General features: G+C 40.9%; 1 protein-coding gene across 18 annotated transcripts in view; it reads left to right on the plus strand.

The window, feature by feature from the left end:
* The window catches only part of LOC107227335, a 164,245-nt gene that overhangs the window by 66,905 nt on the left and 76,074 nt on the right, over positions 1–21,266 (plus strand). For all 18 annotated transcript variants that reach the window (XM_046737489.1, XM_046737500.1, XM_046737497.1 and 15 more), the window contains exon 3: positions 9,978–10,025. In XM_046737489.1, the coding sequence (XP_046593445.1) occupies positions 9,978–10,025 (48 nt within the window). The remainder of the gene's footprint in view (positions 1–9,977; positions 10,026–21,266) is intronic.

A 21,266-nucleotide genomic window follows, 5' to 3' on the forward strand; every position in this document is an offset into this window, starting at 1 on the left:
GCGGAAATCAAATTGGCAGTATTAAAAAATGGCTAAAATCTATGTGCAAAATATAAACGTAGAAGTAGAGAAAAACATGGGAATGCAAAAATCAACCTACAATTTCTTTGTGCTTACTTGTCTTTATTTTTCAACCGTACGAGGTCTAATAAAAAGAGAAGTAAAAATTCGGCACAAAACGTTTTGAATTGTTCTATAAATTTTCAATATTGTGACCTTTCAATCGTTGGACGTTCTACGTTTGTACCTCTGCTCTCCGGTGTTTGCTCACGGATGAATCTCCGCTAGAAGCAGCTTTGCACAGTACCGTGCAACTTTAAAGGGATGCTATTCTGATGTAACACGGACGGAACCGTGATGTCGAATAAATTTCGAACATTATTCCAAAATCTAGAACACGTAGAAAGCCACGCCACCTCAAATAAATGAGGACAAGCCAATGCGCCTCGATCCACCGTCAACGCGTTTGCTTGCTTCGACCTGTCAGCATCTTCGGGATGAAAATGCCAGAAATTTCGTCCCTGTAAGTCAGGGTTACACATAGCACAGGCTTTTCTCGAAAACCTTGACAAGAAAAAAATTTGAGCGCCTTCTAAACGCATACCATATATCTCATCCTTTTCGTGGTGAATATTGTGCTAATTACTAATTACAAACCATGAGGAAAATTAATAAAGAGAGTAAAATTTGACCCCGTCGTCAATCTCGGTACATTATACACAACAACGTTATTGTACACATAATCATAAACAATTCCGTCAGCAAGTGCAAGCAGATGATTACGCTCATGTATACCTGTAACGTGATTTGTGCAGAATGCAGAGCGACGGTAAATTTCGCTGTAAAATTGAGTGAAAAGCTTGGGAATTCGAGCTAAGTAGGCGAGGCGCAAAGTGTAGATGTTACACACACACACGCGTAGGCATATACCTATAGGTGTATAATGTCGGTACAGGTTCTCGCTTGAGAAATTACGATCCTAGCTGTGGGCGTAGAATGTACGCCGTGTTAACCGATATGTACACATGTACATACCACGTATAATACTTGCACACACTTTCTCAAAGCCACCCGCTTCCCATAAAGGCGTGTACATTTCGCGGCGAAGGATAGAATCCCGGGCTCAAGGCACGTACGACGTACGCTGTGCGGCGGACGATGCATCTTCCATTTACACCACCTCTCTCTCTCTTTCTCTGCACTCGCAGCACGTATAGGAAACGCAGTCTATGACGCCATGATCTATATCCATCACCTGTTTTACCGACGCCCTTAATTGTCGGTGATGCCGCGACCGGAATTATCAACGTTACTTTCCTCGCATAGTCCAGCGGTGTTCCGAGACGCTTCAAATCCATTGAACTCCGATTATTTTCGGTTAGATTATGAGAAATATCACCCGATCGTATAGTTACCGATTTGCATTATTTGATCGAGGATTTTTGAAAATTTACTGGCATCGCTGGAAATGCGAAAACACTAGTAAATTCGCGGTCTGCCTTACCAACCGTAATGGAACAACGATCGGTAAACTAAGAAGGACTAACCGATGATCCTCAAACCCCGTAACAAGACTCGCGGACGTTTTCCTTTTCCCGAGCAAGCAGGGAAACTTGAAGAAGTCCGTGGGGCATAGTACATAATGTACAATAACCGAGTTACATATATACATATATTCATACGCGTCTTGTTTGCTAAGTTCCCTAAGGAAGATACGCCCTCCTCCTGCTTCCAAGGCGTCGCGCACCTGCGGATCCACCGCCTCCTGTAAGCTAATGTTCAGGAAAACGCGCGGATGCATATGCATAGGTACCTACACGTAAACTGTTGTCGAGAAACAACAAAAGTTCGTCCCCCGTTACGTTATGATAGTAAATATTAGCTCGGCAGAGCTTGACGTCGAGAGAAAGAGAGAGAGAGAGAGAGAGAGAGTGAGGGAGGGAGGGAGGAGGGGGGCAATCTTGCAAGGTTCTCTAATTAGAAATGCTTTAATAATGTTAATTAAACCTCAATTCGCGACGGGACGGCCTCGACGGACTTAACCTACTTACACCCGTACAAATAACCCGCTGCTCGACGTGCGGTAGGTAGCATATTATGCGCGATTCTTTTCACCACTATTTTCACCTTTTTCACCAAAGTCATGACGACTATACGACAAAAGCTGAGCTGCGTTGACTTCAACGGAGCTCCGTACGTCTTGCCGGCGTCGTTTGGAAAAGATTTCACCGCCTAAGCTTGAGCTTTTCCTTCGTTTTTACCACCCTCCCGGTACCTTTTGCAACGATAATTTTATTGTTACCAATTTAACCGAGATTTGCAGACTTTAAACGGTCGAATTAATTATACAGTGTCGCGCGTGATCGGTTGTTTTTTCTTCTTTTTTTTTTTTTCTTTAGGAAAATGGCATTCCATGTTGAAATGTTGGTCCGATTCAAATGTTTCGGGATTGTAACTTTGCGGAAGAGGAAATTTTTCTGCAACTGTTGAAGCCCGATGATTTTACTGGATTGAGGCTATGGATTCGACGCGAATCGACTGAATTAATAAACAAGACACGAGTCAGATAGTACTGCGATTCTTCAATTATTAAGCGTGTACACGGTCTGAGCCATGAAGCTGTCGAGAAATTGAGGACAAAAATGTCGGAAAAGTGTGGCATAAAACTGAAAAGGAGAGAAAACGGAGGATCGGAAAATGAACAATTTGCGAGAGTGGTTCAATTTCGCTTCGTTTCGCACTCTCCAATAATGTTGAACGTTCCCGGGCCGCGAAGCCAATACGCCGTTCATTCGTGGGGTGAATTATATTGAAAGGCTCGGTGTCAAACAGTTCAACTCGGAAAGTTTAATTAATTCTCTCTTGTCCCGTCATCCGAGTTCTTATTGACAAAAGGATAATAGAAATGAGCCGTATCGAGCTGCAGGCGCGGAATAACTTGGCCGCTCCTTTTTCAGTCGAAGGACGAGTTGCATTATCGGATCAGGATTAAAACTGCCGCCGTTGATCCAGGACTCGAAGTATTCAACCTGAAATATTCGCTTTAATCAAACTTTCGGAATTCACCCGTCATGGGTGAAAATTTTCGCAAAAGAGGATCCACCGATTCGTTGCGATTCCAACTCTTTCCGCTGTGTGGTTGCGAATTATGAGAAAATACTTTCATGACCCAAAGCTTATACTTTTGCAATACGTTGAATGACCTGCGATTGCGGTATGCAAATATTCAGTATTACATAGAATATGGCGTGGCTGAACATTTCTCGTCGCTTGTCACGACGATCCAATTCCAGATTGACAAGTTATCTCCGCGCATAATAATATTTATTTATTTTTTTTTTTTCTACCCATTTCAAATCTTGTCACCTTTTTATTCTTCAGCGCGATGTTTCTCGCGACGGCAGTTTGACGTATAATATTTGATTTGCAATTTACGACGAATACTGCTTTCGAAGATCCATTTGCTCCGTATAAATTTTTTTAAAACAGTTTTAACACCCCATTTTGTAACTCCCCTTTTGCAATTTTCACGGACGGTTATGTTCGGTTGCAAATTTTTCTCAACGAAAAGCTTCGAAATGCTGCGGAACGATCTTATAAAATCCGTACCATTGACCATCTCGCCAAAGCGATTGGCTGGATGGATGGATGGAACGACCAAATTGGCGGATGACCGCTCGCTGATAGATTCAAATAGCCGTGGGTTGAACGGGAGCTTTATCGACCCCCGCATTCCGGCTATCGGTCGTTTAGTTAACAGTTCTGCAGCCGGGCGGGGCAAAGCCGCCGAAGCATCCCTAGGGGAGCTTAAATAGAAGCTTTGGAAATTTGGAAATCTAGGATAGGTATAATATACGTGTATGTATATTCTACGTGTTTGGGATAACCGCAGCTGAGGGAGATTTCAAACGTGGGAGGCCAACTTCAAGGCGATCATTGGATCCGGCAGTCGCGACTCCCACGCGCGGTTACTGACATGAGAGTTATTAATTAATTAATTAATTAATTACTTATTATACATTCACCCGAAATTTAATAGTCGGACATTTTATTATTGATTCTTTCTATTCTCGTCGCGATCATTTGTAAACGAATTCACCGATAGATTTTTAGTTATGTATAAAAGAAAAGAATGAGTTTCAAAATTATTTTCTTTCTTTTTTTTTCTCAATCTTACCCTGAAACATTATCGTCAGGCGAATACAGCGAAAGGTGAAAACGTGGAATGAAATGCTTTATGGACGTACAGCCTGGTCAAACATGCGTCGAAACAAAAACGCGACAAAACGGACCTTTTAAACGTGTAGAAGAATCAAGTTGAATTTAATTTTAAAAAATGGCTCTGTGATCCTCAGAAAAAAATTTTATACGCCCAATCCCGACTGTGAATAATTTAGTTTTAACAAAGTCAGAGAAATCTCAAAAATTTTGTTTTCTTTTCGAAGAATAATTCGTATAGTCAGTCCGATTCTAAATAAAAAATTACCTAATTTTTCATTACAATAAATTAAATTCCTGCAAGTCGTCGGAAACATTTTTCTCCTAGCGTTTATTTTCTCCCTCTGCTTTTTTTCTCCTCTATTATACATACGTGTATAAAACTCAACCTTTCTCTGTCTGTCTGTCCGTATGTTCGCTTACAACTCCAGAACTACTGAATCGATTTGGATTCTTTTTTTTTTCTAAGGGTAGCTAGAAAGAAGGTCTGGCTAGGTTTTAGGCAATATTTCTTTGCAACCAGCTTAATAGATTCGGTGTCACAACGATATTTGTAAGCCAAGTCAGAACGAGATGACACGCTTAAGCGAACGCTGACTAAACTCTTACAGACGGAGGAAAGTTATGCTCAAGAGTTTCCAAGATCTCGATAACCTCTGGAAAAAAGTTTGGGAAAGCATATGGCTGTGTCTAATAGTTTTGCCACAAAAACTATTTGAAAATATTTGCGGTCGGATCCTCCACGGGTTTCTAGACTAGTGATGTTCGCGTTCGCATTCGCATATTTCATGACATTCGCTTCCACATTCGGAAAAATCGTGCGAATATTTTACGAATGTGATTGTCACAAATACTTCATATTCTGCTCATAAAAATTGGGAAAATGATATGAAATAATACAAAAAAAAACGTTAGTTTGATAATAAATTTTTATTACAAAAGTTTGTCCTCACGTTTGACTCACACTCTAACCTCAAAATTAATTTGTTTCTGCTATCAATTTGTTGTTATATAATCAAACAAACATTCGAGATTAGTTCGAATCAAGATGCAAACAGCGCTAATGTGTGCCTACGACTTGCATGATGTACCTGTCAGTTAATCAATTGTCGACTTTAAGCCATAGAGAAATGTCACCAGATTTTAAAATTTGTATTCGCATTGGCGAATATCGATGACAAATATTCGCATCGGTATCCGAATTCTCGATTACTTGAAAATTTACGTTCGTTACATTACCAGTGCACGCATATAAAGTACGTTTTAGCTGGGGATGGTTGGGTGGGCAAAAGCTTGCGTATCGCCAAAGGCGAACAATCGAGATTCGCCCCTGTGTATATTCGGCAAATGAAGCGAATTGCGAACTCTACAGTTGAAGCGAAGCTTCGTTCTTTCGTTCCTTCGTTCCTGTGTTCCTGCATTCCTTCGTTACTTCGTTCCTTCGTTCGTTCGTTCCTTCGTTCCTGTGTTCCTGCATTCCTTCGTTACTTCGTTCCTTCGTTCGTTCGTTCCTTCGTTCTTTTATTTCTTCGTTCCTTCATTCGATCGTTCCTTCTTTTCTTCGTTGCTTCGTTGTTTCGTTGCTTAGTTCCGTTATTCCTTCGTTCCTTTATTCCTTCGTTCCTTTATTGCTTCGTTTTTCCGTTCCGTCGTGCCAGGTCAGGCTGCTGCTCTTCCACGGGTCAGAAGCCCATTGACCGTCGTCTAATGCCGAGTGACTTTTCGCTTAAGCGTAATTGCAATTAGTTCAAAGCCCTCTGCTGGCCCTGGCCTTGCTCGATGACCGTGTCAGTTTCTCGTTCAAACACGGAAGACGTTCACCGTTTTCCCCTCTGGCTAGAATCCTCCTTTAGAGAATTTTTACCTTTTTACGAACTCCATAATTCTGTTCAATGATCAGTTTTCCCGATACCGCAATTCGACGCTTTATAGCGATCATTCGAAGAGTATCGGACGAGTAACTCAGGCGGCAGCGATCCACATTTTCATCCTGTCGTTGTAACGTCAACGCTGAATATCGTAGAAAATACCCTTATCGAAAAATATCTAACCACCCGTACCCACAGGTACAGGTAATTTTACGAAACGATCTCTCCGTGCCTTTTCACCACCGATCTAAATCAGTCCCTGTTTATCCCTTGATCTCGACATGCCGAATCTTTTTCATCTAACAATAAATAGGAGTATATTTTCATCGACACGGTTTGCCGTTTTCCTTTCATCCCACTCATGGCTAACTACCTACTCTCAATTCGCGAGTGACGATAAAAATTATGCAGCTTAGGAAACTGTAGAGAATATTGCGTTACGGACAACTTTAAGTTCAATTGGTTCAAAGTTCAAACGCGAGGCATTTTCTATCCCATTGTTTCTCCGCAACCGAGTCTTCCTTATTTTTTCATCAAAAAGCAGCAGCTGCACGCATTCATGCGTGCAAAAATAAAAGGCCGTGTTTGCAGGCTGGCTGCTATCCTCAGGGGATTGTGTATATTACTTTTCTATGTCGTTTCGCGTCAACACTACCGGGATCCGCTTCCATTTCCATTCCACATCACGCTGCGGGCGAACTCGACTCTACTTTTTTACTTCTAGTCCAATTAGTCACCGCATACTTTGTGCACCTATGGTATTATGGATTGGTGCATCTGCGATTCCAGGAGAGTAGTTCTTTTCTAACTTCTTCCCGTCTTTTCTTTCCCATTTCCAGGCAAAACTCCGAACAAAAGCAATGAATCATTGTAAAAACTAATGTAACGTTAATAAAGACTGTATAAGTATAATAAACACGAAGAAAGTAATCAAGTGACAATAAACTGTGGTGAAAAAATTAGCAGTCTAATCAATTATAATAAACTGGTGATTAATTTGTGGTACAAAATCAAAATAACGATATTTATTCAACGATCTAAAATCGAAAGAAAAATAAATTCTTAGAAACTGGCGGAAACTCTGCTGAGATCAAACGTCGAGCTGGTTTTTACCGTGAGGTGAGAAAACCCGAGGCGTGTGTAGACTGACAAAATAATAAAAGATAAAAAATGTGCAGCAAGTGCAGCGAGTGTTGCCAAGGCTCTAGGCATAGCGTGGATGCCAGTCCTACGCCCGGCTCCGATTCTGACCCTTCAGGTAATTAATACGAAACAATCGCTGCGCCAAGCCGCGTTCCTGTAACTTGATTCCGGTTATTTAACCGGATCACGTTCCTCTGCCTGCCTGCCTGCTTGCCTTCCTTGCATATCGGGGAACAACCCAGCTTCACACACCTCTCCTATTCACTTGTATCAAGTTATTCTCCACGGTGCTCCGAGTAAACCCTTTCCGGTTTGTCTCTTCGGCTCGGTTTCGTAACGGTTAATGGGAACGAGAACGAGACCGTCCAGAGGATAGAATGTGATCGGAAAAAATTTTAATCAACTGTTAAGCACATTGCTGTATCGGGCAAATTTTCATTTAATATTAGCGAATTGCTTGGTCCCTGAATATTTTTTCGAGCATTCGATGTATTGTATTGAACGACTGTCGTGATTCGATGTAATTATTTATGGGATATTTGACTGTACGGTTGAATAATTACCTTTGTGAGTCGATCGTAGGATTCCCAATGTCGACTGAAAAAAAAAAAAATAATCCACACGATTTGAAAACTTGTGAAATATTTTTGAAATAACGAACTTCTTGCCTTGTGGGATGTTTTCTGGATACCAAAATCGTTAGGTAATCGTAGGGTTATTCGAAACTGCGATTTCTTGAACCGTATACGATTCCGTTTAACTGAGGAATCTATAATCTATAACTCGATTATAGAAAAATCGTCACCAGTGTTCAAATAATTCCACTTTATCGCATGCAAGTTGATAAAAAAAAGCAGGTGTCTCAGCTTATATCTTACAGCGTTTGAGAGAGAGAGAATAGCATGCCGCGGAATAACGAGGACTCGGTTTCACGTCAATAGCGAATAAAATGTAGTAATATCTTTTTTCGAGAAATTTATTCCCGCAGGAACCGAATTGATCCCTCAAAAAAGATGCGCGGCAGATATGATATCCGCCATTAGAGAGATTTTCTTTTGTCGCAGATTTCGGGACCGAGAACGGAACCGGGAATTTTCCCTTACAATTCGTCATTTTTATCTCCTCTTTTCGTACAAGCCATCACTTTTCCCCGTACACGTCCGATGCACCGTCAATCTGTGCCTATTTCGCCCTTTAACGGAGCCTACTTCCCTCCGAGCCCTTCGCCTTCACGTCCGATAATTACCGCGAGCTTTTAACGAACCCATATGAGTTGCACGCCTCGATAATCTTTTAATTTCAGCTTTTCATCGCTCTACGTTCAGAATAATTCTTAGTAGTCTGTAAGTTACTAGATACAGTCTTTAATTATTTTTCGTTTCCTTCCTCATAAACAAAAAAAAAATATGATTCTTTGCAATAATATTGGGTTACTAAATTCTTGTCTTTTTTTTTTTTTTAATTTTAATTCGACGTTTGTGCAACAACAAAGTGAAGCTGAAACTTTTTTTGACTGGGAAAATGCAAACTTGACAAACGGACAACATTAACGTGTTGTGATAGCCAGAAAATCTAGTATTGACAACTGTAATCGCAACAATGAGATACTTGTATCACGTCTTTTGCTACAATCCAACAATATTTTAAACTTATGTAGCACATGTATGCATATTCTGGTGTTTCAAATGAAAGAAAAATTTCAATTTTCCTACAACCAGATGAAGGAATATGCTTGATCCCAGTATAAAAATAAGCCTCGAAAATACTGGACACTGGGAGAAAATATTTTCTTCATCTGCTCGTAGAAAAATGAAAAATTATTTTCATTTGAAACACTCTGATACATATGCGTATGTATGTATAGAGTAATCGAAACTGGTATAATTTAAAAAATTATTCATTCGGATTTCCCTCGTGCGAGAATCGCAAGTTTCAACGCTTCCCGGAACAATGCTGCTGCAGATATTGCACCATGCCGAGGGAAATTTCCCGCGGGAACTTGTTTCGATCGGTTGAATGTAGAGGAATCTCACATTTTTTTAGCAATTGTAGAGCGGGCCAGAGGGACTGTCCTGCTTTCGATCTATTCGCTCGATCAGTAACCGCATTTTTCAACATCTGTCGGTAGCGACGGAACGAATTTAACAAATTCGAGAATTTTCTAGCGGGATTTCGGAATGATTTGGAAAACCGGAAAAGCACAACAGCCAGGATCGTAAACTTCAACTGGTTAAGACTCGTGCAGAGCTAGCTGGTTAGATTTAATCCCGATACTTTTCGCTTTCGAAACGGTTTATTTTACCGACGGCGCTGCTTCGTTTCTTAATTAAACACGCCCGTTTGTAAAGTACCTTCCAGACGGTTCAGACCGTTAATTTTTCTTTCCGTAAGGTAAAAACTCAGTATTAAACGAGTTACGCAGTGTCTTTGAAAACCGACAATTAGCAGAGTTTAATGTATCTCAAGCGTGTACATTGCACCCGCGTCCTGCACTAAAGTTTCACGATTTTCTGCTTGTGAATTGAACCGTTTGCCTGAAGGGGATGGAGATGGGGGGGAGGGGGGAGCGAAGAAAAAGTTGGGGACTCGAAGTCGGATTTCTTACGGTGTACGAGACGTGCAGTACAGTAAAAAACAAAAAAAAAAAAACAACAACACCAACGTTTATCTCAATTTACCATCTAGATCCAGAAATGTGTGTCCGAATGATTTCTAAACATTTTTTTTTTCTGCTTTTTTCTGTTGCAGAAGAAGAGTGGAACCCCGATGGCAAAGGACGGCAATCGAACGACACGGGTGAGTGAAGTGAAAAAAGCTCATATTCACGTCGTATGCAAAAACGTTTAAACCCTTTGCGAAACACCATCTCATATGAGACACCTTTTTTGAATCGGTTGTTCCAAATTTACATTCAATTTTTTCTTTTTTTTTTTTGCATAACAAGAATCCTAAGATGTTGATTTTCATGTTTTAAAAGGGATCATGATGATTTTGCAACTATAGTGAGCGATATAAATAAAAGAAGTGTTGAAAATTCTTGTGTTTAGAGAATAAATGTAATTGTCGGAAGGTTTATGGGGGGACTAAAAAAGTGGAACTCGGTAATCTTGGGGTTTTTCGGTCGCTAGAAACGAATCTTACGTAAAAATTTTGAAATTCAAAATAGCAGATGCAATATGGCGGGCTGAATATTTAAAAATAGATCCTGGTCGATTGAAATTAGTTACTTGGGGGTTTTCGGGGTCGTATTTGGTGGCCCAAAAAACCCCTGAGTGTGCATTTTCGAGCCATTCCGATCAATTTCGCATTTTCAGTCCGAATTTTTGAATTTTGTAAATTTCTCAGATCCGACGCCATTTTTGAAATCGGTGACCTTGAGAACCTTTACATACCAGTTTCGAGGAACTTGACTGCAAGGAAAAATATATATGCTTCAAAGGGTTAATTATATTAAATAGGAAGAGATAACATCGGAGTATTCCGCAAATCCGTCCTTCGTTTCTTCCCTCGCATTTAAGTGTAAATTTGATGGGTTTTGAGAAATTCGTAGAACCGCAGACGCATCGCGATTAGGAGAGGCTGAGCTTGATCCATGGGGGATTAGGCGTGTGAGAAATTTGAGCTCGTTAGACTGCAGAAACGTCGTCTAGACTCCGGGTGGCGATTATTCCCTCCTTGTTTTTCGTTCCGCCTTCCTCGCGCGGTTATTTTTCTTCATTTACCTCGTCCGTGGGCTGCTCTCGTTTTACGGCCCGGTAAGATTATGGCTAACGCCGGCTTCTCACTCCCTCGGATAAAGAATTCGCGGTTAATCCGGAAGTGAGGGCGAGACGTAGGAACATCTGCTTATCGCTACGGCCGCAGGGCTGTAAGATGAAGGCCCTAATCACAGAGGGCGAAGGGCGAAAAGGGTGAAAATTATAATTAAAAACGGGGAAAAGACGGTCTTATTAATCGGCAAACCTGCACGTCAGCCGGGGAATTGAGGGACTCGGGGTTACGAGGTGTAAAAATTATTGGACCCCGTGCCATGCCGTTTATTACGCCTGATAATTTTAATCAATTTCTCGAGCCCGCATCCCTTGCCGGAATATTTGCCGCTTTCCGCATTTTCGCGTTTCTTCGTCGCGACGAGGGTGGATATATATACATATTACTATGTGTATACATACATACATATATATATATATATGTATATATACAAGCTAGACGACGCGACGACGTGAATCACGCCTGCGATTCGAATTGCATACCGCCTACCCGATTCGTGATTCGATTTCTGCTTGTTACACCGCGAATCGACCGCTGATTTTTCATCCCGTCGATCTTACCGCAAAACGAGCCGTTGTCAGGCTTCTGGATCCCTTCTTTGGCTTGTTGCCCCGTTTACTTTATCGCTTTGATTTCAGACATCTACGACTTTCGAATTTATACTTTGTCAACCGCCTCTTGTCTCCTATTCTATATCGATCGTTTCAAAGGATCATTGAAAGACGGATCTAACGAATGTATAGCACTTTATTGATTACATTCGTTCACTCGGGATGTAACACGTGATAATCATCTTTAATAACATTAAAATTATCGTTTCCGTACACAGCTTTCACGGTTCGCCAAAGCGATTGTGCTCGTTTTATTTTACCCACGCTCGTTTCACTTAAACTCCTTCGATTATTATCCTCACCGCGAATTACGGGCTTTTCAAATCTGCCGAGGCGTGTTTTATCGAATAAACAGTGTTCACCGTTCGATCGGAACTAATTCAATAGCAAATGGTTTGGAATTGAGGGAAAAACCGACCGAGTTTGCACCACCAGTAACGCCGTACGAAATCCGCAGGTGAAACGCTGACATTTTACCCAACGGACGTAGCTGTGTAAACTCTGGTGAAGAGAATGAATAAGGGAGAGATGCAACAGAGAGGGAGAAAAAACAACTCGGTAGATTTTTTTTTTTTGTTTTTATTCTATCTTTTTCCCACGCGAATTTAATCGACTATCGATTTATGGCCTTCGTCGTTTTTATTGTCAGGAAAGGAAGCTCGCGCTTCCGGGTTTTTTGGTGTCTTTCACTTATCTCCGCTTTTTTCATCTTCGCTTTCGTTTTTTTTCGTCGTAAAACCTCGCGGACTAAAACCGCGGAAGAAGCTTGGTTATTAACTTCGAAAATTACCGTTTCACTTCCTGCAGCCGGTCGTTCAACGTTCTCAACTTACATGCCTGTTAACTTATCGCTTATGAACTGTATTCGGACAAGACGGGAAGTCGCTGTACTTAATCACTCCGGAAATTAAAATTCAAGCTTTTGCTGGATCTCGACGTTTTAAGGTACGGAAAATCATCTCCGGTCATTTCCACAGAACGTATAAACGGATTTTCATCATTTTTAACGAATTTCCCCGGGTTGCTCGCTCCTGAATTATTTATAGAAATGTTAATTTATTTGTCTGACAATATTACGGGAAACTTTGCCCACTTTAATTGTCTTCGTTCAAACTCGGAGCTGGTCAGATTTTCAAAAAAATCGGCCAAGCAATTTCGCACAATCTCTCGAGTTTTTCGCGGGAATATTAAATATTGTTTGCTTAAAATGATCAAAATTTTGCAAACACGGGGAATAGCGGAGAGCATAAAGCGGGGGTGCTTTTAGTCCAATTGACTTTTCCCGCTTCTTTTATTTCGTACCTCTTCATTTTCTTCCTCTCAATATCATCCGAGTAATGAACCATGAATTAGGACCCAAGCGAAAATTCGAACGCAACTTCAGACCTATTCAATCATTCCAGTCATAGAAATTATGATATGACACGCGTCAGTGAAACGGAATCGGAATATTTTATCGATATCGTCGCGACGAAAAGTGGGGATAAGTCGTCGAGCCGTCTGCAGGGTGTCGAGTGTCGCAATGTTTAGTGTAACTAACAACTACGGCTACCCTTTTTTTTTCCTTATTTTTTTTATTTTTCAAGAAAACATACACGTGCCTATATTCATGTGTATACGCGTAGGAACTTACTTATTATGAGCTTAACTTAACCCCTCGAATCAGCGAGGTCGTTGCAGGGTTTCGAGGGTTAAATTTCGCCCCCTCTCAGGTAGGTAATTGATACCGTGCGACATCCACGAGCCCTTACATCCCCCTCGATAATCCCTTCCTCCGAACGCTATGAATTCCTTCCTGCACTCTGGCCTCTGTGTCACCTCGCCTCGCCTTTGCTTTGTCGCGGAATTTCGTCCTTTGAGGATGGAAAATCTAGAAATCGTCGGTATCAATGATAGGGGCACTTGAAATTCCTTTGGAAAATCAGGAGAAACAGAGAGGAACCTTCTTTTGTAAACCCGAAAATTGAATTTCAGACAAAATATTTAACCAGAACCAAAGTCAATATTTGAATCAAACAATTTCATCTGGTTTCGGATGAATTTTACAAGTTCAGTCTCGCAAAGAATTATCCAAGTTTTTCCATGACTGACCGAGAGCCTGATTTGAATTCTCAAAGTTCGAAGCGTCGCGTCGGGTGAAAACGACTTGAAGGCAGAACCCGTCGGAATTTCAAGTATGGAATAAGAAAACTAAGTTGGGCTCTCGGTTTTCTCGGATATTGATGAAAAATGTCGAGTGAGTTTTTCGGCCGTTCCGCATAATACGTTATATCACGGTGGGCTGATCTCGCGTCAAAGTCTAGCTGATTTGACAGGGCTGTGTATCACGCCCCGTGGGAAGTTTACACACCGCGCGATGTAAATCACGACAGAATCCGAAGTTCGAACTCTTCCTCAAAGCTGCACACGGCCACTCTCCTCTTACACTTCCACTTCCGTTTATGCTCGCTTCGGTTACCGCCAACCCAAAATTGTCTCCCGCCGATGCAATCAATAACATCATCCCCGTGATTTACCTCTTTGCGTGTAATTTCCGGCACCGAGCTAAACCTGCCCTACTAGTATGCAGGAGCTTCGTGTATTCGCGGTACATTCGTGTGCTCGCAATTACGGCGGCAGATCAAATTTCACTCGACGTGAGAAGAAATTTATGCTCATTATCGATCGGTTCGTGTCTCGCCTTACCGTCTGATGGTAAAGAAAATTGTTTTCCGTATCGGAAGCTCGACTGCTCCTTAGAATTCTTCACGTATTCACGGTACATTCGCACGGTTGCAATTCTAGCAGCAGCTTAAATTTCTCTCGCCGTGAGAAGAAATTTATGCTCATTATCGCTCAGCCCATGTCTCGCCTTACCGTCTGAAGGTAAGAAAAATCGTTTTCTACATCGGAATCTCCGCTATCCGTTCAAGTTTCCTCGGCATTTTTCAGCTCTCTTGATCACCTTTGACTCCCGAATTCCTCGAATCCCGGAATCCTGCTCAATCAGAACCGATCGTTCGCGCTTCGGAGGCGGGATCGCGACTTCCGTTCCAGTCTCCGAGATCCTGGGGCACAGAGTAGCGTAATATCCGGACCCGGTGTCCGGTTGCAGGGATGATGAATGAATGACAGCGTGCCGCCATCTCTTGTTGAGCTTTTCTACGCTTCGCGTGCTCTGTCGATGTGACACGCGTGTACCTCGGGAGGATGCGGACTTCCTTACCATCTCAGATTTCGACGGGTCTAGAAGTGAAGTTGCTTACTTTCACCATCCTTAAAGTCCAGTCGAAACAATGCCCGAACGAAAGCATTTGTTCGATCGAAAGAATCGCAAGATCAACACTAAACGAATTAAACTTTGCTCTTCGTAAAATTGAATCAGATTAAATCAACGACCCCGAAATATAGAGAGAGATGAAAAATCAACGAATCTTACGCACGGAAAGAGATCGGTTACGGACAACATTACAGACGTACTGCTTTACCTTTTTTTCTTTAGTGGTAAAAATTGACGAGAAGGAAGGAAGTGATGAGAATAATGTGATTTGAACTAAATTGTTACTTGTAAATTTCATAGATTTAGTTTATGTGGATAAAATTTCTATACTAGATTAAAGTGTGTTGTTTATGAGAACAACTTTTCTCCGTAGTACCTCTGCCTATGCGTATTCATATAATATGTCGGTGTGCGTAATGAAAACTTTTCTCGCATGATGATCTATGCGCCGCGGTTCTTCTCTCCTAGTCTTTTCGCACCGGCTAAAAACAAGACAATATTGTCAAGCTTATCCCGACGTTTTATCGGATTTATGGACGTTAGGCACCCGGTTTTATTTAATACGCCGAAATATGCGGATGCCGCCTATCATGCGCGACCTATAAATTTTTTGTATTACTCACAGCGCACCGCATGTGCGTTATATATGGTAAATGTACACGTGCCACGGATTGCTTGTCCCTTTTTTTACTCTCGCGACTCCACGCGATAGCATTATTTATACTCTGGTCCTGCAGCACATGCCGCGGAAGCAACTTATTGTTAGTTAGGAAGAGATTTATTTTTTCAAATTCTCGATCGCAAACTATTCTTCTTGCGTAATATGACGGTTAATTTTGAATTTTTTGAAATGTTGGAGTAGGTTATAAACATATTTCACATAGATTTGAAAAAAAACTCGCATGAACAATTGCCAAGTTGTTACTTCAATACATTAAATTTCAGCATATCTGAAACGAAAACATCTCGAAAAGCGTTTATTCTTACTTGTAAGTAGGGAAAATTCTGTGGCTTAAGAAAGAATTTACCGAAATAAATTTCTTCGACAATGTCCAATGTTGATCGAAAAAATAATCAAATCAATTGTGCAAAAGTTTAAATGGTTTGCACGTTTTGATACCGGAGATATTGGAAGCTTCAAAGGCGACTGTGCTGAATCTTTTCTGAAATGTAATTTTTACTTTGTTTTTCATTCAGACCCGTAAACTTGTGAAATAACACGATTGGAGCTTCAAAAATATCAATGATAAATTAGGATTAATAAGGTGTTGTTTCTTCCTACTTAAAGATATTGGCGCATTAAAATTAATCATTTCTTATCAATTTCATCACGAGGTAATCGCACATTGAGTATCTTTCAAAATAACGTGTTCGTAAACCACGTTAGTTTTTCTAAAAATGCATGAAAAATAAACAATAAAATAATATAAACAAGAGCTTAAATATCCATGTGTCATTTCAAGTTCGTTCTAAAACGACAAAAAACATAGTTCTATACTTTTGTTAGATTTCGTTTTGCAATTGCTCACTTTATTTAGAAGACCCTAATGCTCTACAATCTCAGCAAAATATTTATTCTCATCACCTTGGTATCGTGGATGATTTAATTTTTCAAGATGGCACTAATATTAGTTTTGATCAATACATCGAGAAATTGAATCGAGTTTAAAAAAAAAAAAATGTATTTCAATAAATTTGTGGGAAATATTTTCCTCTCCGAAAGAAACTACCATGAGAGTTCATTGAATCAAATCTGCGAGATTTTTAACCATTTTAAAGTGACTTGAAATGAAAAATCAATGTATTAACTCTGGTTGTTTATTTAAATGTTTTCCTTTATTTTTTACGCATTCTCAGAAGAACTATCGTATCACACAAATATATTTATATTGGAAGTCCACTGAGAAAAGAGTTTATTTACTGCGAACAAACGTATATTTGGAAATAAATTTTTCGTCATTATGTATTAACAAATTTCAGTTCAACCAAATACGATTTGCTAAACATTAACAAAATTCTATCGATCATAATTTCGCCCAAGTAAAATTGGATAATAATAATAAGGAAACACTTATTACCCCGCATCCAAATATACACGTTCGTTGAAAGTAAATGAACTCGATTCTCAGCGAAGGTACTGAATACACGACAATTTGTTGTAAATAAAATTTGAAAAAGAAGTGACTTCGAACTCAGCAGCCCCCTTGACTCTCGATCGATAATTAAACACCCTGCAATAAACCGCCTCTGTGACCGTATCCACTCCACGGGCCGTCCGACACGCACAGTCCTTCACTACTCGACGTTTCCCCACGCGGAGGCAACCTTCAGGAATCGCGTGCAAGCGAGTGAAAAGCTCCGACCGGTTCGAACATGTTTTGTCGTGAAAAGTGAACCCGGCCGAGTGGCGAAGGGCGCGAGTCTCGCCCGGCTGGTCAATATTTAACCAGGTGTCGAAGGGCGACGTCGGTTGAAAGCTCCGGTGTCAGATGTCGCCAGCGCCTCGCGGAATCAGCCTCTGGCGGACGCCGGCGGTACTCGGGTGTGTTTTTAAAGTCCGAGGCCGCCACACCCAGCGTCGCGTCGCCCCGAGAAACGCGGAAAGGATTCGAGGAGGAAAAAGCTCGGGCGGAAGAACGGAGTAAAACTGAATAGAATGGAGGAAAAAAATCGCGGTGGAGGGAACAACGACTCGAGGGAATCGGGGATAGTTTTTTAATTGTCGAACAAACATAACCGGCGACGCTCGCTCTCCCGGAACCCATCTCGTGGAGAGCTTCGATAGCAGACGATATTTTCCCGATACCGGCAGCGACACCAGACGGATCTTAGCCTGACTAATATTGATTATAAAACCGTGAGGTGCTTTTTTTTTCACTCTCTACCCGGCGGCGGCAGTGCACGCGGCTGCTTTCCGCTCGGTAGTTCGGTTCTTCTCTCCTCGGTGGAATTATAATCGCGTTTCCGGTCAGTGGATCATCATCACAGGCACAAGTGTCGCTCGTTTGAACCTCGATCCCCGATACTCGGAGCTGTTAGTTTCTTTCTTTCTTTCTTTCTTTCTTCCTTAAAATTGTTTGTTTCAATTCGTCGATTCGTTTCGACGGCTTCTATTTCACGACGGTACTCTTAGATTACTACTTATTATCACTGGAATAAACCACCCTCTTCCCTTTCAATGTGAGTATATAAACAACTTTACTATACATGTATATAGACACCTATCAATTCGCAACCATGTTTAATTAATTGATTATTATATGGAACAAGGTGAACGTTGAAGTCTGTAATCGTACTACTAATTGCAAAATCAAAAATTGTCGTCCGTCAAAAATCACACGGTGTATGTATTTCTCTCATTATTCGGCAATGGAAGAAGATGAAAGAAAATGAGGCAAAGAAAAAAAAAGAACCACGGGGCAAGGTGGAGATTGCGCGGATGAAGGCTGGGGTAAAAAAACGAAAAAAAAAAATCAGCTCACGATCCTCGAATTTCTTCGATGGAATTTCGCGGTCTTCTTTCTCGCGCGTGGATGGATGGATGCGTGTAGCGCTAAGGGTGACGACCCGCTCCGATTTCGACCCAGGCCTGCGACCCCCGGGGACACGGGGGTAAAATAATTCGGAGACCTTCCCAAGGCTCGAGAGCGGATTTTATTCGCAACGGGAAGGAAAGGGGACTCGCTGCTCGGGTTGTTCCTGCCGATAATTTGCGAGTAATTGTGGCTGTGGCTGTAGCTGTGGTCTGACTGATCCGAATACCTTCGCTCAGCGATACGTCATGCCCTTCGACTCCCTCCTCGGGGTCGTAATTCACATCCCGATTTCACGAGGGTGGCAAACTGCCAATCGAGGACCGATTCCTTTCTTCCATCTTGTGCCTCACTTGTGTTCCACGCTTTTTTCCTCCTTCTCCTTTCATTCTTCCCGCTTATTTTTGTCTGCTTGTTATGTTTGTTTGCTGACTTGCTTACTTTTCATGCGGCTGAAGCTTGCGAGGTTATCGTAGTGATCTACTTTTTGGGAAAAATCGTTATTTCAGACTTGCAGGGAGGATTTTGAAGACTTGAGTACTTCAGAGCCACTGTAAACTTGCAAAATAGTAATCATTCCTCTCAATGGTCCGTCACGTTAACGTTACTAACTTCAGCCTCATTACGTTTCGCTCTTTGCCTTTTTTAGGGTATCATTTTGCATATATCGCGCACTGTTTGATACCGAAATATCGCAAGTAAAGATAAAAATTATCGGACTTATAAGACTGACATCAGCTAATTTTCCACTCTATATTATCGAATTTGACGAAGGTGTATAATTCAAACCTACGTCACAGTTTTACTAATTCATCGTATTTGCTATCTGGTTTAAAATATGGTTCACAGTCAAACATGAGGTGAATCGAATGAATAAATTCGGTATTAAATTTTGTTCGAATATTTGTTAAAAAATGGTGATTCCTTCACTCCTAAGCAAAATATTGCAGGTTCGATTTTCTCTTCCTTATACACCTTGAGTTTTAATTTGAACGATTACAGCGTAGCTTAGAGCGGACGAGCCGTAGCAGCGTTCGCCTTTTTCGTCGAAACCGTTTGAATTACTAATGATCTATCACAGCGATCGATTATATTATATGTGTCTACACTTCTTCCGACGGTGGTACTGACCTATAAGTATTGATAGAATCATGTCTATCCCCGACGCTTTTACTCCCTGCAGTATATAAATGTGTGTATAAATATTTCACGAGAAGCATCTTCGGCGTAACGATTTTTCTACCTTCGAGACTCTCTCTGTGAGAAATAGATATATATATATATATATATATATATATATATATAGAATTATAGATAATACATGTGTTTTATTTTTATTTTATTACTAAAAATCCATGAACGATTAAATCTCAAACTGTCAACTTTATGCCATAAATGAATACAAATTTTATACAAATATAAATATTACTCCGATTCTCGTTGAATAATTGATTTTGAAAAATTTCAAAGTGCTGATAAAGTCAGAAATCCGCGACAAATATAATGACAAACTGATTGCGAGTTGGTAAAATGTTGTATTGATATTCGAGGAAGGAATATCGCTCTCCTCGTCAATTTATTCTTAACTCCGTGCAAATCGATTATAAATCGAATGCAAAAGAAAACTCGAAATAAATATTATTAGTGAAGTAAGCAAAGGGGAGTTTTTTTCAAACAATTACCGCTATCCTGTGAAAAACACGCTTTCAAGAATCACACGTGCCTTACGAAGCCTCTGGAACTTCAGTTCTGATAAAACGTATCTCGGTTTCCTTCGACGACGTTGCAAAGCGTCCGAAGTAAGTTCCTCCGTTATCGAGGGTTGTAAATCGTACCGGCAACAATAAATAGCATCTCTTCAGCGTCCATCACTCGTCCTTTGAGTTCGCGCAGCAAGCCCTTATCGACATCCTCGTTTCTCGGAGAAAGCGAGCAAAGAGATCGTTGTAAGCGGCGAAATATCCGAGTAATTATAAACTGCGGACTTTTAAGACTCACGCTAATTTTACATTCAATATACATTTCTGAGGGAAACGGAAAAACGCGAGTTGAATCCTGATTTTTTTTTTTTTTTCAACCTACCGCAATAATCTAAAAATACAATAATCTTCTCGAATTCAATGCTTCATTTTTCTCACGTGCGTGACTATTTCTTACAAGTTGTAAAAAAGAAACAAAAAAAAAAAATTCGTGTCGTGTTTTTTTTTAAACACGGTTTAATGGAGATTTAAAAAACCGTACGCCTGTTTCTTCTCTGACGGCGATTGCAGCAGGAGAACTAACAGAATCTTGTGTCTCTCTCTCTCTCTCTCTCTCTCTCGTCATTTCAATTTGCCAGCCGCCCCGTGGCTTCACCCTTGATTTTCATCCAATAATTCGGTCCCTTCAAGTTTTCCTCCCTCGAACCATCCCGTCGAACCAGCAAATTCGTCTCGCCTCGTTTCGCCCGACGTACGAGGTTTTCTCTCCCAAATGTCAGCCCGGATATTTCGTGTTTTACGTTTACTTTTTTCGCCCCATCGAATTTCCCGAGTTTAAAACAGTTTGAATAAAAATAAGCTTCTTCAGATTTTGCGAGGCACCGGAAATTCCTCATCACCTGCTGCTTTTACCAACCGAATCAGAAATCTGTGATTCAACAAAATTAAACAGTCGAATCCTACGGAAGGAAAATTGAAGCTAATAGAAAGTTTGCTTTTTATACCCGTATATTATACGTTTTACCTTGCCTTTCAAAAGATTCGGTAATCACTTTAACGCGAGTGGATTTCTTTCTCCTTCCATTCGACTCCCGCTTCTAAGTCCCCGGTTTCCTCTCGTGTCTTGCGATTTATTTCCCCCAACGGTTTTATGCCGAGAATTT

The sequence above is a fragment of the Neodiprion lecontei genome, chromosome 4, assembly GCF_021901455.1.
Source record: "Neodiprion lecontei isolate iyNeoLeco1 chromosome 4, iyNeoLeco1.1, whole genome shotgun sequence".
Classification (NCBI taxonomy): domain Eukaryota; kingdom Metazoa; phylum Arthropoda; class Insecta; order Hymenoptera; family Diprionidae; genus Neodiprion; species Neodiprion lecontei.